Here is a 20,447-nt window from a genome sequence, read left to right on the forward strand (position 1 = left end):
CCTTGGAGGAAAGGAGAAAAATAGATTGATTTGTCTTGTAACCCCTGAGGCAGGCATGTGTTGTCTCAAACTAAGGCTTTTGCGCTGCAATTCTTGTGGAAGAGCTTTCAATGCATATCCCAAGCGGTACTATTAACAAAGAAAGCAAAGTCAAATTAAAATATTAAACAGATCATTTAAAGGTTTGGGGAATCTTGGCTTATTGTGGCAGTTCTCCTTTTTTTCTTTTTTTTTTTTTTTTTTTCCCCAATCTTTAAGTCCTGGAATAAGCAACAGTAAAATTTCTTTTAAATAGATTAGTTGAAAATAGGGTTTACAAATCCATCTTTATTCTATAAATACTGAACTTTATTAGATTTTCTTCAGCTCTAAATAGGATAAGTATTTATTTGCTTAATGGAATTGTGATACAGATAGCTTTCTAGATTTTGGTTGCAAAAGTAGGACTTACATTGTGTTCTCATACTGTATTGACTGTGGTCACAGCTGGATTGCACTGAGCTGGTAAATGTCATGACACATGCCATTTAACAGTAAAACTTCTCACATTATTCATTTTTAAAGCATTTTAATGTATAGCACATAGAACATAAATAAATGGGTTTTCTACTGTAGTTCTGCATTTTCATAGGACTCAAAGGCTACAATTAACTCAGACCAGCAAGCTCGGTCTGAGTGGCAGCAGTAAGATTAGATGTGTCTTTGTTCCCTTTTAATCTGAGTGAAACCTCTTTGTGTCAGGACTTAAATCCTTTAGCTCTCTGTATTTTAGCCCTGTCTCTGTACTACAGTGCTTCTGGATATTAGCGACTTTTATTTAGCAAGGTAAAAAGAATCCAAACATCCACATATCTTCTTAATGAGAAAAACTGTGCACATAGGCTGGTCTGGGAACCTTCTTAAGATGAAGGTACTGGGTGTTATCTAAACAACTAAAACTTTTGAAGGAAATCTTTTCAAAGAGAATACATACCTACACACAAATCTATCTTACTTTAAGGCTTACTATGTTATGATGATAATTTTGGCACTCCTGAATGCTGCAGATAACTCGGGATCCTCGCGTGTGTTTGTGCTTTTTTCTGAGGAGGAACCATTCAGTCTTGAGAGATGTCTTTTTAAGTCTTACAGTTCCCCTTAATACCTTTTCTTCCTATCCTGGAAGTCTTCTTAATAGCTACACAGACTTTTTTTTTTTTTTCTTCCCCCTTATTTCTTCTAACACTTTTTCTTACTCTTCAACATCTTTTCTTATGTATCAATATATTGGTAAACATCCCACTAACCAGGTCAAGAACATATTTTTAAAATTATTATAAGATCAACACATGATGCATTTATAATTAAAGTGTTTGGGCTGTTTATATGTGCTGTCTGGTTGCAAGGGCTTTAAAAAAAACAACTCAAAACCAACCAAACAACCCATCCTCCCCAAACCCTGCTATTTCTTTGGCCTAAGGGTAAGTTTCTTTTTCTCCATCATAACAACATACACTGTGTATGTGCTCAGGTTATCACTCAGCTTTCACATGAAAGTCTGGGGTTGGACCCAAACCAAACTAAAACAGGGTTTGCAGAATTTGACCTCACAGCTACATGATTTGCTTGAAATATCTATGTTGTCTTTGAAATAGATGCTAAAATAACCATTTTAGCTGTCATTTAAGTTTGATTGTCAAGAATGTGAGATTCTGTTTAGGAAAAAAAAAGCTGAGAAGAGGGATGTTGTATCACTTGATCTTTTCTCACTTTTGGTTACAAAAATATTATATCCCGATAAATGTAGAATGACCCACTGTGATGATTGTAAAGGGTCTAGTTCACATTTTGTGCCAGGTATGTGTAAGGTGCCTGCTGAGGTTGAAATAAGAGTGTTTAAAATATTGAAGGATTAAAAGAAACCATATTAACTGCACGGTTTCCCTTAACCCAGTTAGAAAACACTTTTCTTCACTTGTTTCATCTATTTGCAATAAAGGTATTTGGGAAAGTTCTGTCTATTTCAGAGAGTGCTTTCTGAGGTGTTATTTTGGCTGCGTTTCTCCCATAACTGATTTTTACCTCATTGCTATTTTTTTTTTTACCTAGGCCACACATTTTGAAAGATCAGTTTGAAATCAAATCTCACAGAGATGGAGTGAATCTTAACAGAATTGAGGTTAGAAGAGCCATTTTCTCGCAAGGTGCTGTTTCTCAAAAGGATTTTGTTCTAGACACCAACAACGGTTTTGAAGTTCTTAGATTTCCTTGACTAGTTTATTTCTCAGTTGGTGTTCTCTAATAATGCCACAGGTGCAGGCCAGGCGATACAGAGAACAGTGTTCAGCTGTAGCGTTCAAGAGGTGCTGGAGACTGATGGCCTTCCCTGCTGTCTTATGCTCCATCCGTTCTGCTTCTGCCTTATGTTCTATTAATTCCAATTTGATAGTGACAGGACGAGGGCTACAGGCACAAACTGGAACTCGGGAAACTCTGTGTGAACATGAGGAAAAACTACTTTGAAGGTGCCAGAGCCCTGGAACAGGCTACCCAGAGAAGTTGTGGAGTCTCCTTCTCTGGAGATACTCAAAGCCTGCCTGGATGTGTTCCTGCTCAAACTGCTCTGGGTGGCCCTGCTTTGGGGCGGTTGGACTAGGTGGATCTCCAGAGGTCCCTTCCAACCCCTACCAATCTGTGGTACCTTCTTCAACCCCTACCATTCTGTGGTACCTTCTTCGACCCCTGCCATTCTGTGGTACCTTCTTTCTCTCAGCATTAAACACCTTTTATTATTGTTGGCTATGGGAAGGTTAGTTCTTTCACCTTGAAGTGGTTACTCAGGAGGGAAAAAAGAGGTCAGGGTGGGGGGAGGGGGAAAGAAGAAAAGTAGTGGTCGTGAAAGTTAATGGTGTGAGCTTTTTAAATAAAGAAACATTTTGGAGTTCTCACTGGGGCTCATGCCTTCCAGCATGTGCTCCAGCACCACAGTTACTAGCTGAGCACCCAGTGCTGTACACTACCCCTCTTCCAGAGTCAGCATTTTGGCACTAGTTTAAGCTCTTATTAATGGGATTAACATAGTGTTTATTAACTAAGACATTCTAAGAACAATGCCATAACTAAGAACAATGCCTTGTTCAGGTATGAGGGTCCTGTAACTACAGTCTTTGAAGAAGGCAAAATAGTTCTGGTAGTATTTATTACTGAAAAACCTAGTATTCTTTTTACCCCATTTTTCTACAACATTTAGATGCTTTGCCTTCTGCGTATAGATAGATGTTTCAAACTTTGTTTTAAAAAAAGGACAAAAAGTAGTTATATTCACCAGTCATGCTTGTTGTGGATTTTGTGGGGATTTTGTGGGTTTGTTGTTTCTGTTTTTTTAATGCAAATCAAGGGGGTGTTGGAGTTATTTAGATTTGTGAGGAACTTAGATACTGTCCTGATGAGCACTCTAGGAAAGTCTGCAGGGAAATAAGATTCCAAAATCAGGCTACTGTTTGAGTTGAATGCTGTAATTAAGGCACAAAGAAACACTTTTAATGCTTTAACTGACTGGAAAATTCCTGGAGAACTAGTCAACTAAGGTACTGAGCCCAAGGTAGCGTTTTATAATACAATTTTAATATAAGGCATGTCAAAGAGAGAACTCTTTTTGTGGTTGTTAGAGGATAATACAAATTCCAATCAAGTACCTTTGAGGTATGGTTTTGTAGACTCTGTCTTTTCCTATTATCAGATATCTCGGTCTCATGACTAGGCCATTCAGTTGCATGACATCTATATTATTACTAGCATTGATTGCTTATAAAAAGTAAGGCTTATAATTAGGAGAGCACAAAGTTACTACCTGGAAGAGTGGATAAGAAGAAAGTGTAATGGAAAAGTCACTTAATCTTAGTATTGCAGTTCTGCAAAATATCATTTATTTTTCTCCTAATATAACTGAGTTTTATGTTGATAACAAGCTACTGAGTTAATAAATCTGTTGCAGCTATTGAGACTTCTCTTTTAATAACAGAACTAATGAAGGAGCATTAAGGAAAGTAAAAATACATTTTGCAGAGTATAGGTTTTTGCAAAATATTTTCCTCTCTCCTAACAGTGTGTTTTTAATTGATTGTAATTTCTAATGCTTTATACATACAGAATATAAGGGAGAATGTCTTACGGCTAAAATTGTCAAATTCCATAAAATTAAAATAAGTTGTCTAAAAAGAACTGTTTATATTTTGATATTTTTTTGGTTTACTTAATGGCATATATTTATTGAACTTATTTTGTTTTTTTTTTTTACATCATTAGATTCATAGTATGTGGTGAATGATGTGTATGTATCAAAACCACCTCTACAAATACCTTGTATGTTGTAGATGTTATTTATTCCCATCCAGCTACTATAGTGAGTGCAAGAAGACTTGAGCAAATAATTGTTATTGTAACAAAGCCCCTCTATTTCTTCCAGTGAAGGTGTAAAGTTTGCATGGTCAAGATTACATTCCACTATTATATATACTTAAAAGGAACTACTGATTTGATTTCTCAGCATCTAATTGTATATTGACTTCATTTGAATTTGATCCAGTTAGCTAGAAGATGAAGATTATTTTATGATATTAAAATACGTGCTTTTTTCCATTTTAACCCTTCATTGCTCTATGTTTTACTGCTACAAGAAAAGGTGCATTCAGCTGATTGAGAGATCACTCTTAAGTTCATGTGTTCATTTCAGAGATTGATTATAATGTCTGTAGTAAGAGCATTGTGGATGCTTCTTGAATGCCCTTCTTCTAAAAGAGATGGACTTCTGACATTAAAGTAAGAAACAAAGTTTTCATCTGCGTAGGTAGATCGGTTACCCAGAAGGCATGGTTTATAGGTACAGGACCTATTATATTTTCTAGTAATTTTTATCAGAATCAGAATCGTAGTGGTTGGAAGGGACCTCAGAGATCATCGAGTCCAACCAACAGTAAAAAAAAAAAAAAAAAAAAAAAAAAAAAAAAAAAAAAAAAACCACCACAAAGAAAACCACCACCCACCACCTGAACACACAACAACAACAACCAAACCAAAAACCATCACCCACCCACACAGCACCCCACCACAAACCAGTAATCTTGGACACTAGAGCATGCCCTGAAGAACCATGTCTACACGTTTCTTAAATACCTCCAGGGATGGTGACTCCACCACCTCCCTGGGCAGCCCATTCCAATGCCTGATAACCCTTTCAGTAAAGAAATGTTTCCTAATATCCAACCTGAACTTCCCCTGGCGCAACTTGAAGCCATTACCCCTTGTCCTATCATCTGTGACTTGGGAGAAAAGACCGACCCCCGTCTCTCTACAGCCTCCTTTCAGGTACTTGTACAGAACAATAAGGTCTCCCCTCAGTCTCCTCTTCCCCAGACTGAACAACCCCAGCTCCCTCAGCCTCTCTTCGTAAGACTTGTGCTCCAGACCCCTCACCAGCTTCGTTGCCCTTCTCTGGACCCGCTCCAGCACCTCAATGTCCCTCTTGTGGTAGGGGGCCCAAAACTGGACACAGTGTTATGTGCTTCTTCAGTGTACACCTGAGCCTCTTGGCAATCATTTTTTGTTTAATTTTAAATACTTTTAGGTTACTGCTACTGCCTTTTGTTTCCCCCATCCCACAATACAAGTGAATAGTTTTGCTAGTTCCATGCTAGAGTAATCATAGTTATGTTTATGAGCCAGTCTTGCTTTGTATTGTATTCAGTATGGTCTGTAACATAAAAAAAAGTCAATACAGCTGTTGGAGATAACTGAATGTGTATGTTGAAAGTGTTATGAAATGTCATTTTGCTTGAGTCACCGAAGTATCAGCCCAATCCAGTTTCAAGTCCTAATATGAAACCCTTTATTTTAGCCTAATGAGTGTTTATACATATACAAGCACATTTTACATCTGTTGAAGAAACAAGTAATTTCTGTGTGTGTGTGTGTGTATATGCATGTACATGTACTAATGCTGCTTTTTTTAACTGGATGTAAATATGCACACGCATACACAAGGTTGCTTGCAGAGTCACTATTGAATAAAATAGGTTTGTTCGTGAAAAACAAGAAATACTTTATATTAACTTTCAAAAATTTCAGATATGCTAAAGCTCTCATGTTGATAGTAAGTAAACGTCATCATCCCATCCCTTTTTTATAACAGCTTGAAAATTTTATCAAAGTGTAATTTATATCCTACTTGCCTTTTGTTTTAGTAAAACTCACTACAAAGTGCTCTAAACTTTGCAGAAAAATCTTTTGCAAATGCTGACATTGTTTCTTACTGGTAATAACCGAATCATTGCATCTCAGTTTCCTTGATTGGAAGAACCTTGTAGTTCTTTCAGATTTTGTATTCCTATCTCTAGAAAATATAATTACTTCCATTTAAAAACTGGAAATAATTGAAAATTGGGAAAATATTTTGTTATCAGCTGAAGAAGGCAATGTTCTACAGCTTTGCGTTTTCTTTAAGTCCCCATTCAGTTGTGCAATTACAGGAGAATCTGAACTGTCATTTGGAGGAAATGTTTGTCTCTACCATGATGAAAAAAGAGACAAGAAAAACCTGAAAAAAAACCAAGTATGAAGAAATCAACATTTCTTAGAGTGTTGTAATCTGTTTTTAACCTGTACAGTTGATGATCTTGAAGTTATATCAAGAGATAGTCTACTGGAGAAGGCACTTCTCCCACTGAGAGCAAGTATCACTAGACTCTCCCTGCTTTCCTCTGTTGCAGAGGAACAGCAGCACATTGGAGTTAATAACTTCCCTTCTTGGGTTTTAGACAGCATTTTTGTGCTTTAATTTCCATTGCCTAGTGACACTGCAACCAGTGTAGAGATTTATTCCCATGCAAAACAGATTGACTTAGGGTAATTTGAATACTTTATGCATGGATAGATTCATTAGGAAAAGGAGGCAAGGCAGAACTATAAAAAGAACTAATAATCTTGCTAAAGGAGCCGTTAATTCCCTATAGCATTGGAGACACTTTCATTGAAGGGGGAAAAGGAAGGTTGAGTTTGCAGAGCCCACGCAGTCTCCACAGGCATCCTCTGTTCTTTGTCCAGAAACAGATCGCAGAGATGACTTTCTTTGTCTTCTCCAGGACCTTATTTAATGTGCTTGGACCATTTCTGGGTTTGTTAGCTTAGAACACAATCACAAAATGGTTGAGGTTAGAAGGGACCTCTGGAAGTCTGCTCACACGGGGTCACCTAGAGCCAGTCGTCCAGGATCATGTCTAGGCAGTTTTTTAGTATCTCCAAGGATGGAGACTTCGCAACCTCCCCAGGCAGCCTATTCCTGTGCTCAGTCACCCTCACAGTAAAAAAGTGTTCAGAAGTAACATCCTGTGTTTCAGTCTGTGCCCGTGGCCTCTGGTCCTCTGACTGGGCACCACTGGAAAGAGTCTGACTCCGGCCTCTTTGCACCCTCCCTTCGGGTATTTATGTACACTGATGAGATCCCTGATTGGTCTTTGCTCCAGCCTTTGCCCCGTCTCTAGAACTTAATGATCCAGTCAATAGGTTTTACAAAGTATATATTTTTACCCATCAGACACGCAGGGGTCTCATGCTCTGTGCCTGACCCTTCTGCCTTCCCTAGGTTCAGTGCATTCCCCCAGCAGGACCAGTCAGTCACATGCGCTTTTATAGTCTGCTGCGCTGTGCAAACTGAGAAAGCTAAATCAGCTCATTTAGAAAAAATCTGAGAAAACCTGCTTACTTCCAGTTTTTGTCTGTCAGACTTTTTGCTTCTGAAGTGACCGTTGGTTTATAATATTCCAGTTGTAGGTGGGAGTTCTAGCCATAGATTGGGACACCCTGATGCTGTACCAATGTAGATACTGTACTGATGCGAACAGAGAGCAGCAACCTGACTGTGACATGAGAGAATAGAAAAGGCTAGTTGAAAAGTAAGCAGTCACAAAAAAAAATAATAATTGCGTGGCAGGACCACATCTTAAAAACGAAAGATTAAAACCTCCAGAAGACTAAGTGGGGTTTAATTTTCTGCCCCCTTTTGTGTGTGTGCATGTGTATATTCATCGCTTTAAAATTTTATTTTAAAGGCATTTAGGAACGTGGCTGGTACTTCATGATTGTTTTCCTGTGATAGAGACATATTTATTATTCATTGCAATAATTACTGTGTAATATTTTATACTAAAAGTTGTTCACATTGCACAATCAGGAAATGCTTAGGAAGTGGCTGATTTAACTGTTCTATTTTTAACTCTGTACCAAATTATAGCGAATAGTGTTAGTGCTTTTGGACTTGCAGCATCTAGAAGGCTTTTCACCACCACACTGGTCAGTACATTCTCATGAAAATGGCAATGTATTTTTCCAGAGCTTCTGTGCATAAATTGTTTATAAAATAAGATTTTTTTACCCAGAATTTTTGTTATTGTGTGCTGTTTCCAAGGGGACTGTGTTTCAGGATTCTCCTAATGCTTTTATCACCCGGCTTCTCTGATCAAGAAAGTAATTTATTGCTGATTGCAGAACTCTTGAACTCAGTCTGGCAGCTGCAGTGTGAAACTTCTCTGATCCAGTCTCCTAGTTACTTATTTACATATCATTTGAAATGATTTTCAGGGCTGTTTGAAAACCTCTTGACATTGCATTATCCTTGTTTCAAATCTTATGGTGATTTGTTTTTTCCTCTCTTTGTATTACAGATAACAGACGAGTAACTTTGGAAAGGTCTCGTTCTCGCCACAATGGAACAATTGCAGCTATATGATTCTTCTGATGCCAAAGAATTAGTAAATTGTTTTATTTACAATTAAATGGATATACTTTGAAAAGAATTAATCATACAAATTGGCCACGATCATAAAGGAATACTGGTATTGGTTAAATGAGAAGGTGTATAAATATTATGTATTTTAAAAGCTATTGCTAAATAATCCACATACTGTATCTTATTACCCCAACTACCAAGATCTGTAAACAGTGTTAAACAGTAGGATATATATCTTATTTTCTTACGTTCTTCTTTTTTTGTTCTCCCCCCCCCCCTTTTTTTTTTTTTAAAGCTGGCAACTTACATGAAAGGAGTTGGGGATTTCTAGGTTATGTTTTATATGGGTAAGAAAATACAAATCTGTTGAAAGAATACAGCTGTGGATTCCATTTTCAGTTCCGATTTGGACATGAAAGGAAAAAAATAATAAAATTGTATGTTAATAAATTCAGAGATGAGCTGGTCTACATTATCAGAATCTTTTTTGTAACCATAAAAAAGCAATGCATAGCCCCAGTCAGGTTGCTGAAAATCTTATCTCAATATAAAACCTGGTGGATTCAGCTATTTTGGCTGCAAATAGGATATACCACATATCTACACTTTTGAGATGATGATGTATAGTTAATTATCACTGCTAAAAAAAATTAAATAAAACAGAGCATAGGATTTTACCAAAATGAAATATCAAGGGCAGGATATGTTTTTAACTGTATCTAAGGAGGGATTTTTCTAATTATGCACTTATATATTCTTTATAAAGATATTTGGGGGAAAATACGATTGTCCTATTTTCATTACACTAAGAATACCTTTGTGTAGGTTTTTAGAGACAAGCTACATTATGAAGTTATTCAGAACTGCCTCTGAGTTTTTCCTCTGTTTCTCAGGTAAAATACGTAGCAGGATCTCTACTTCTCTACTGGTGGATTTTAGTGCTGAGGGTTTAGCAGCTAAGGACAGATTTTCTACCTGGAGCACTATATAGCAGTGATCAATGATTGCAGCAGTCTGATTTTTCGGGAAGCTCCTCCCATTCTACTTTGTATAGAGGCCCCTGCACTGCAGTACCTCAGGTGAGCAGTCAGTTCAGTAGCTGACACTGTCAATGTTCTGCCACTCAATGGGAAACGCGAGTTCCCTTTTCTCCCCAGACTCTAGTTGAATGTACAGTCTGTTTGGTGTTCAGGTCAGTCTTCACCATCCTTTTTACTAAAGGTTCGTTCTTTATCTGGATGGGATAGAGGATTTTATGTGGGAGTTCCAGTGGAACTGCTCATACGTTGCTCAGCTATGATATTTAAAAACACGAGATACAATGTAGTAAATGGCACTTGTTCTCAAATTATTATTGCTTTTCACTGATTGATGAATTATTACGAATACTTTTATTGCCTGGTGTTATGGGGAACTTTTGATTTTAAAGTTAGATAAAGAATATTTGGAAGGTAAGGTGTCACATTATGTTCTGTGCACGAACTGCTAGCTCTAGAGGAGCATTCAGCATGGGGCAGTGTAACTTTGCACTACTGCTTGAGCCAAGCATCTTTGTACAGTAGGTTCTTTTTGCTTCTCTGGTAAGATACTCTTAAGACTATCTGACTAGTTTGGGATAAATTCTCACAATTTCAAACTACACTGATCAATATCCAATTATTGTAAGAAAAGTTACAATTCCTTTTCAATCTAGTATTGAAATAATATTTTTTTTTAAACTGTCTTCAGAGGAAACAGGGGTTTTGCCCGTTGCTATATCTCTAAACATAGGAATACAACTGAAGCCTAGTGAAATGTGTGCTATCAACTAATACTCTTCCTAAATTGTTTGTGGTTTTAGTAACAAACTAAAGAGTTGTATGGTACTTAGGGAAAAGTAATGCATGCAACAGGATTCTGTCTCCCTGCTTATCAGTAAGAGATACAAAGAATTGCATCCTGTTTCATGTAAGGTGAACATCAACCTTGTATTGAAGTATAACTTTTTAAAATGGAACTATTAAATTTATAGTTATAAAAACGTGCTTAATGTACAAAGCCAGTTTAAAAGGATTAGGTTCATAACGTCTATATAAATTTGTACTACAATCAACAGTGTCTTAGAATTCAAATTTTAAATTTAGCGTTTTGCTGGGATTTACAAGTATTGGTATAATCTTGCTATGTGAAAACTCAAAAGCTCACAACAGAATCTTTATACTGTAGCAGTAATTATTAGTGCACGAGTTTTTCATTTCCATGGGTTATATTATTTTTTTTAAAGCTCTGTGAAAGCTGACTACAGATTTTCAAGAACCAAATCTTAGGAGAAAAAAAAAAGGCAAATCCAAAATAACATCGTCTGATGCTTCTATTTTACTACTATCTTTTTTCGTATTTGAAACATTTATATAATTTAATGGACATATCTGTTAGAACAAAAGTGTCTTTCAAAGGAAAAATAGTTTAGAAGATAATTTATGTAAATATAGGGTGCTCGTATTTATGAAGTCTAAAATATTTTCTGAAATTGATGCTGGTCACTTTGTCTTTTGATAGTTTTTCAGTCTATATTAAATTGCAGATATTTTTAATGTTTTTATTATTGATCTAATTTTCAGAGGTGTCACATGTTTATCTAGAAGTGTAGAAGAGTAGCACCTTTTTCAGAAATGCACTTGCCTTATTTTCTAATTTTAAAAAATGAAATATATCAGTTAAATTATATTTGTATTCAATGTAATCCCAGAAAGAAAATCGCTGGAGGGTTCATACATAAATTTCTTGCTAATTATGTTTCACTATATGTCCTCTGAGACATTACGTTACCAATATACCAGCACATCTGTTTGCATTCACATTTTACCAGTTACAAGTACTGAAGAGATTTTTATTTTTTTTAATGATGTTACACTGTTTACATTTCTTAGTTTATTTAAGAGGAAGATAAACTTACCTTTGCGATGAATTGAGCTAAATTTGCTATTGATAAATTGACATGGGAATGAAATGCTTAAATCATATACAAATATACATCTCTGTTGCTTAACTACTGGCTGTACAAATCAGAAATGTAAAGACACTAGACATTTTTTGCTCAAGGTTTATGCGGTTACTGAGAAAAAAGTGCAACACAGTTTGTCATGTATGTTTGTTTGTGATTCAACAAATACCCTTTCCCAGCACATAAGTGATGTTTGGTTTAAGTGTTAATCATATTAGGAAGTGATGCTAAAGCCAAAACAAAATTAGTGCCTGAGAGGGCATTGATGAAGAGCTTCAGGAAGTATTCCCAGAAATACTAGTACATAATTTGTTCTGGTTTTAGACAACCATGGTCAATATGAAGAATGTTATCTAAAATTATCTGTTCTTTCTTGAAAATTCAGATACAAATGAAAGCATTCCCATTGTTCCCTTCTGTAACATGCAAATAGTTATGGATATCTGTATATTTTTGCATTTTTGTGTGTGGTATATGTACTACCTCAGACAAATGCTGTAAAAAAGTAATGTTTTCATGGTTTCTATCCAAACCACAATTCATCAGTGACCTACTTGAAATTCATCCCACGATATACAAATGGTTTGCAAAACTCTGAGAATCTGGCTGAGTTTTAAGTTTGGCTCTGGAAATCCTCCTATAGCTTTCATTAAGAAAACTTTGCAATGTTCAGCTTTTGCATCCCTGAGGCAAATCCTGCTTTGATGGGTGAATTTAGTACTTCCTATACTGAGAATGATATAGCTAGTAAATATTTAAAGCTGGTAATAGTTAATGTGGGAGCAAACTTACCTATATATGTAAATGGCTTCTTGTCCATTAAACAAATGCTTGGCTGAATTATACCTTAATGTTTGCCTTTGAATTGCTGAGAGGTCAGGCATAACAGATGCTAAATGATAAAGCAATGTAAAGCCCACCTCTTACGTGCCATACTGTATTTACAAGTTACTCATTTTAAAATAAGTATTGTAAGAAACCTCTACATCTTTTCTTCTGCAGTATCTACACACGCGCCCACGCATGCATACAACATGTAAATAAATAAAAAAATAATCAAAGCAGATAAAGCCAAATCCCTCAGCTTCAGGTGTCTCTATTTCAGATCACATATTGCTTCTGTGCACAAGAAAGGGAGTTGTGTAAGCCTGTGAATTCTGCGGTCCTGCAAGCTGTCACTCAGCACCCACTGGTGTCATTAGAAGAATGTTAAAGGAGAAAGCTGTGTTCTCGTAGTGCTTCTTTTAGCACTGTTTGAGGTGATACATATGCCACAGGATGTGAACAATAATCTATTACCGTTCAGTCAGTCTGCTATCGTGCACCATTTGGTTTCCCTTTTGGAAGTCATGTGATTCCTGATGCCAAACAAAAAAAAAAAAAAAAGTGACAAAACTCATGCATTTCTATTTTTTAAACAGTTTTGTGTTTGTATGTAATGTTTAAAATAGGAATTTGATGAAATCACAGCCTGGCCATTGTTAATCCATGTATTCTGAAAACTGTAATAAAGATATAAATAACATGATTTTGCTAGGTGCGCCAATGTTTTGCTTTTTTATAATGATTATTACCTATTGAGTACCATCACCTCAAAATCTGTTATTGTTATATAAAATTATCATGCTGAAATTACTTTCCCTTTTAGCTTACTCACATTTTATGGATCTCTTTTTTTTTTTTTTTTCCCCCTCAGAAGTATCAAGTGTATTTGACTTGAATTTGGGAATCTATTCCAATGGAGAAGGACTTTAAAAACAAAATTATCCAAAAATTATATAATTAAAAAACCCCAACTTTAAATCATGATGATACTGTTTTACTTTTACAACAATAACAATAAAAGGGAATCACTAAAAGAATTACATGGGTCCATATTATTTTAAGTGGCTGGATTCCAATATAGACTTCTTAAGACAGACATATAGTCGGACAGCTATTATTGGAGTTTTCCAAATTATTTGCTTCACTTCATCACAAAATGGTCTTAACAGAATAGAAACCTGTGAGACTTTTACCTTCAAAACTGTATATTGCGCCTTAAACAACTTGCTGATGTCACCATAATAGACTGAACTGCCCAACAGTATAGAGAGATAGCACTGAATTTCTGCATTAAGTACTTACGATTCTAATTGAATGGAATGCTAATGAATACCATCAGCCATGTTGATGTAACACTCCTTAAGTAACTTTTTGTATGTGGAAAAGACATGCTAAGGGATGGTGAAAGGCACCATTTTATTTCTAATGAACAGCACTGTAGTTCAAATGCACTTTGATATATGGTGAAGCAGTAGAGGTTTGTTGTGTTATGGGACTAACATGGAAAAGGATGAAAACTTCCAAGTGCCAGCTATAAATGTAAATGCTGTAATTGTCACGGTTAAGAAAAATGTACTAATTGTGTCCTGCATATACTATATTCTTGTTCCTTATTTTTAGGTAAATGTTCTTGACTTTCTAGTGTAGGAGTCTGGGATTCCCATCATCCTCTCAGATATTTTTGCCTTTGGGAGATTGGCAGGGAGAATTTGTCCTGAAAAAAGCAGCAGGTACCTTAATACCTTTCTCAATGGTAATTATTTCTGTAGCTTCCTCACATGCTTAAGAAATCCTGTATGTGAACTTCAGATTGACAGCAAGTTATGGCACTCTGCCGCATAGACTTCTTGCTTACGTTTGGATACTTTCTGTAAATTTGAGCTATACTTCCCCCCGTCTACTATTTCTTCAAGGAAGTCAATATTACTAGGCTGTAGTAAAATTATGAAAACATTCAATTGATTTGCTCAGCAGTATTTGATGATTGCTTAATGGCCATAATTAATCCCTTTCAGTAGATGTGAAACTAAGATTAAGAAAAAAAATCCAAATTAGGGATTTTTGGTTTGCCTGTAGGCTGTGAGCAAACACTAATTTAGTCCACTTGAATTCACAAAATACTGAAAGCAGTTTATTTGTGTTAGTGTAGTAACGAGGCCAACCTCAGAAACCCATCTGAGAGGCAGAGGATATTATCTCAGGCACCATGCTAACAAAATCACACAGGTTTTTGATTGAGGGGGCTCTCCCCTGCCTGCTTGGGACAGATGTGGAGCAAGCATGCGGCAGCCTGGGGTTTGCTGTGGGACACGTGCTGGCAGTGGTGCCACCAGGTTTCAGAAGGGCAACGTGCCCAACTTTCTTCCGTTGAAATAATTGATCTCCGAGTCTTAAGGGGCAAATTATCTGTGAGGCACAGATGACTGAAAAGCCCTGAGAGTGCTGATCTGCTTTTTAAAGCGCCTGAGTCCTTTAGAAAAAAAGTAAGTAAGACCTGGTTCCAATAAGACATTGGTCAGATCTGGTGTAAACTAATTCTCGTTCTCCACTGACATAACACCAGCCCCACGTACCCAGGCCTCGGGCCTGTAGAAGTTCCTCCCACAACACTCAGAAATGTATGTTTTTAAATAGTCTTTGAGAGTACAGGGATGACTTGATGAATAATTATCAGACTGGCAGTTCATTGGCATTGGAGACTCACGTCATGCTGTTACTGTTTTAGCATTTTGGTGATGCAGATACCCTGAAGTGGCTCAGAAGACTATTCTGTTTGTGGAAGGAACTGTTAATCACACTTTCTCAAACATGCTTTATCTGCTGGAGTACTAAAAAAGGGAAAAGGATTACTTTGAAGAGATAAAACAAGTGCTGACCAAAGGTATATGTATTATAAGCTATGAATAAAGTTGTAAATTTAAAGAAATAACATCTTTAATGGACCACAGCTTGATTCCATACCTCTTCAAGTGAAGTTATACTTAATTGGTGCAGGATTGGTCAATATAAAGAACAGCAGTGTTTGCAGATGAAAAAAAAATACAGACTAACTAGAAAAAAAAAAAAAAAAAAGGATAATTCAATGACTGAATTCGCTGCCATGAAGAGAAAGGAGATTACAAAGGCAAAAAGTAGTGACAAACCTGCAAAAAGGCCTTTGCGCTACATGTAATGAGTGGTACTAAAACCAAACAGAAACACAAGAGAGGCAAATTTGCCTACATGCATTTGGCACTGGCCATAATAGATTTTGAAACCGGTCTGTTACACTGCAGTGAAGCTTGAGGGATTCTGAAAGCTGTGGTAACACAGAAAGGCCAAATGAAAACTGCGTTTCCAGAAATACTGCAAAATTCTGTTAGCAAAGAAGAATGTAATTTAATCTCTGGCAATGCACGTGTAAACATAATACGTATTTTACCTGAAACAAGTCTCTCTCAATCAGCTATAATTTTGACTCCAGTGAACAATAGTTTGAGCAAAGTTTAATGAGTTTCAAATAGTAGCTAAAAGAGAGTACCACAATATTTTATATAGTTTATTTATTTTGTGTCTAGGTGACGAGTCTTGAAAGAGTCATAGCAGCTTTTTCTTTAGAGGAGGTGCACTTGCAAACTTCAATAAAATAAGTTTAATTTCCAGTAGCATAAACAAGTTAAATATAAGAGAGTTTTTACGTTTCACCTGAAAATATTTTTATGTGATTATGTTGTTCTTTATTGCATTTCACTGTCCGGAGTTGTGCTTAAATTCTTGAGTGCTAAGAAATTAAGATGAGGCTTGCAGGATGCCCAGCTGCGGAATTCTGCCAATGTGGGATTTGTGGGAGAGGAGAGGAACTTACACTGTTCCAAGCAGTCTGCCCAATGAAGAACTTTTTTTGTGAAGATTTTTGAAGCATGGTAATAAAGTGATAATGATTGATATTTTAATTTTTTATTTATTTATTTTATAATGAGATAATTTTAGGTCATCACAGGATATTGTTGGCAGTCAGGAATAACGCTTAGTAGTAGTGTTGCAATGTAAGTTAGTGGCCATGGCATCATTAAGTCTAAATAAATATTTTACTCCCTGCTTATGAAAAGTGTAAAATCAAAAGGTGTAAACTGGTGGGGTTGGACAGTTTCTGCAGTGGTGATAATGCTATCTTGTTGGTCCCGTCCCCCCCCCCCGAGAGTAGTCAGAGCTGATTTCAATGCTCTGAGCTGTGTCCTTTTAGCTTTGACTTTTTTGAGAAAAATTTTGATGTAAAACATCTTATCATCAAATGAAAAGCAGAAAAAGCTGAGAAACACTTGGGAAAAAATACAAGTGCTGAATGAGAAGGATGTAGAAAGAAGATCCACATCAGTACAATGGTGACTCTTCTGTTCTTCTGGTGTAGTTTTCCCTTTTTAGCCCAGTCTCACCCAAGGGAAGACCCAAACCCCAGACACTCAGGTGCAGCAGCTTAGCATGAGCAGGCAGATCTGTCTGCCCACTGGGCTGTGCTTCCAGGCAGCCCCGTTCCCGGCCTTTGGGGCAGTGCAGGAAGGGCCTTGCAGTTGGATGGTCAGGTCTTGGGAAGGAATTGTAGAAGGCAAGGTGGTGCTGCAGGCTGGTCCCAGCAGGGCAGGAAGCCAGAGCAGGGGAAGGGAACGCTCTCTGGCGTCTTAGGTGGTGCTTGAGAAGCAAGAAGCTGCTGCTTTCTCAAAGTCATAGTTTCGCACTGCAGGCTCAGGCAGGCATTATTGCAGCAGTTTGTTTACAGATTTCAGCTTTCTCTGCACTTGAAAGGTGAAGGACAATTTAAAAGAAATTAGAGTTGATTTTTAGTTCCATTTGAACAACTTGGAGGAATTCTGTGCAATGCAAGACCCCTGTGTATAGGTACAGCATTAACCTGGTGGTAATGGTCCTTTGATTCTGTTCTTAGCCCAGCTACTATCCTAGAGCAAGCAACTTAGACTCCAACTTTAATTTCATCACCTTTAGAGATAGGTTAGCAAAACTTACACAAGATTATGCTGTTATCAGCTTCATTTTTGAAAGGTTGTCAAAGAAATTGTTCCTTGCATTGACTAGGTAAGTTGGCCCAAATTAATTTTGTCTTCCTTCTCCTTGGTAAGAAATTAGCAGATTTCTGTAGTTAGTCTGCAAACCCGTTTAGATTCCCTCAGCGCTAACACCTGTAGAATTCTGAACAGTGCATTGCAGTGGAAAGAAAAAAAAATACTGAAAACAGTAATGTACTCAGATGAAATGCAACAAACACATTTTGTTGTTACAACCTGCATGTGTTATTTGAAGCAAAAATTTGTATTGATTCACTTTAGACACGTAAGTTTATCATCGAGGTATTGCTGCTGTAATGATATGCAAGTATCTCTATCACATACACAATATGTTGCACAATGTTAATGCTTTCTGTATTGATTGCCTCAGACCAGTATTCCTCATAAGCAGAGGGAAGTCTTAAAGCCTGATGCAGATGCTGGAATGTGATTATGTTATGATGGAATGGAGCTTATTCAGCAATCCTGTGATTATTAAGGTAACGAGGGTAATTTATAGCCCCTATGACCTACTGGTATCAGAAGCTAAAATGCAGATGTTGGGGGAAACAAAACCCTACTTGAGGAGCTAGTAGGCACAAAAGCACGTCAGGTTTTGTTAGGTAGTGATAAGATACAAAATGTAGCTTATATAATTTATAGAGAGCCTTAATTAGTTCCTGTTTGGATCTTTAGGTCTGGTTAATATGCCAAGCCAGACATCCAAAATGCTCTTCAGTTTAGTATTATTAGAGCAGTTACCTAACGTATGATTGTAATGTTTGTGTACTAGAGGCAGTCATCTGGATGCTGCTGTGTAGGTTGTGCATATTAAGCCTGGTTCTGCTGATTTCAGGCTGATACTTTGAATGAAATAAATGGCAGCTTTTCTGTGGACTTTGAAATTATTCCCTATCAGATTATTATATTATATATTATATTATATATATATTATATATATGTGTATATATATATTATATATTATACTATTATATTATTATAATCCCCTGTCAGATTATTGTTACCTAAATCTATAATTTTAATGAAAGATAAGTTCTCTATCAAAAGCAAAGTTTCTTCATGTAAAAAATTTCCCCAAACCATCTGCAAGTGCCCACACAAATATTAACTATCAAAGTTTTGATTCTTGAAGCATGATTAAATTGTTTAAAAAAGGGATAATATAAATTATATGTGCTTATGAAAATTTGTTGCTTTCTTTAATACCCTTTATATGCTGATAGAGTATGTGTTGTTTCATGACATGGATTTCTTCATCTCAATAGTTCCTAAAAGTAGCTGGTTCCCTGCATTTAAATACTCATATTCTGAAGCTTAAAGTTAAGCTTAATTGTAGTATTAGGTGGCTAAGAATTATTTTATAAATTCTTTATCCCACAACTGGGCATGGATTCTGTTTGGGAGAAAATATTTCTAAGTGTCTAGTTACTGTGAATTTAACTAAACGTGATGGAAATGCGTTTTGAATCATCTGCGTTATGTTTGCACAGTACAGTCATTTGACAAAAATGAGTAATCTGAAGTAATTCACAACAACATAACTTAATAATTACTTTATTATAGCATTCCTACCCAACTGGATATTCAGAGTATGCGCTGGGAGAAAAGAGCTATCTCCAGTTGAAGTGAGTGGGAGACAAGCATCTAACTTTTTAATAGCGAAGGATTGAGGAAAAAAAAGGAAGTGGAACGGTGATAATCAGCTGTCAGTCTCAGCTCTCAATCATACTGGTAAAAATATCTCAAGGAACTTCATGATTTACACTGGAAAGCAACATTTGGTGTAACGAAGAATGCCAGGAAGGATAGGAAAGAAATAATGAGGAAGAACAAAATAGATATAAAATAGTGTTATAAAGTGATTTATGAAAACTGGTGTTTCAGAAAGTAATGAAAGTATGCAAATGGCTCATAGAGAAAACATGGAAATTGATAGCACAGAGAGAAAGTCTGCTAGATTAAGGAAGAAAAGGAGCAAACTGGCAGCATATGTTTAGTTTTATCATCTAACACAAGGTGTTGCTCAGCTCTCATCCTTCAGTTTGCAGTGTAAGGCACCGGCATGTTTGTCCATAGGGTTAATGCTGTTGCACAGCCCGTGAATGGTGCCAGTGTGGGGGAGGGCAAAGGGCAGGGGTTAATTCGCTCAGTCAGCCAGAACTGGGTTCCAACTGCCTGAATTGCATTTTAAAAATAATAACCATTATTTTCTTGCCTGCTGAGATTTGGTGGTCATCTTTAGGCATTACCGCCACGGCACTTCACTAACAAAATTCAGCCCACGTCTCTGTAAAGTGGACCGTATAATAACTATGAGTAGTCTCCTAAGAAATCATTTCAGAAATGCTGTGAACAAGCAGACATAGCTTACAAAACAAGTTACTCTAATGCCACTTTACAAACACGTAAAGCTAATTTAAAGGATGCTTCTTAAATATAGGGTGGAATTAGATATCTAACTTTCTAAAATGCGGAAACAGGAGAAACTGCTTTGCAACTCAAATACTTTTTTTGTAAGACTTCTGTACATGCTGAAATGAGGTGACAATGTTTTTTTAAACTGGGATTTTTTGAGAATAAGATAATCATAAACTGGCATAGACACAAGTTACAAAAGGGGACAAGGACATAGCTATGTTAAATAATTCAGTAAAGACTTTCAGGTGCTTTTGGGGGCTTTTTGCATCTGTCCTTTTATTTTCTTCCTAAATAATTTCATTTCTGTAATCTTGCAGCAGCAACCATTTAAAGAAGCACTAAATCATAGGCAGTATAATCCCTTTTACACAAAGCAATTTAAAAAGGATAAACTTTATTTTTATGG

At 36.5% G+C, this 20,447-nt stretch overlaps 1 protein-coding gene across 1 annotated transcript in view; it reads left to right on the plus strand.

The window, feature by feature from the left end:
• The window catches only part of DIAPH2 (diaphanous related formin 2), a 247,897-nt gene extending 235,118 nt beyond the window's left edge, over positions 1-12,779 (plus strand). The window contains exon 28 of the mRNA XM_074147988.1: positions 8,694-12,779. Coding sequence (XP_074004089.1) covers positions 8,694-8,758 — 65 coding nt within the window. The 3' untranslated portion in view covers positions 8,759-12,779. The remainder of the gene's footprint in view (positions 1-8,693) is intronic.
• The last annotated feature ends 7,668 nt before the right edge of the window (positions 12,780-20,447 follow it).

The sequence above is a fragment of the Numenius arquata genome, chromosome 5 (assembly GCF_964106895.1).
Source record: "Numenius arquata chromosome 5, bNumArq3.hap1.1, whole genome shotgun sequence".
NCBI classification, from domain to species: domain Eukaryota; kingdom Metazoa; phylum Chordata; class Aves; order Charadriiformes; family Scolopacidae; genus Numenius; species Numenius arquata.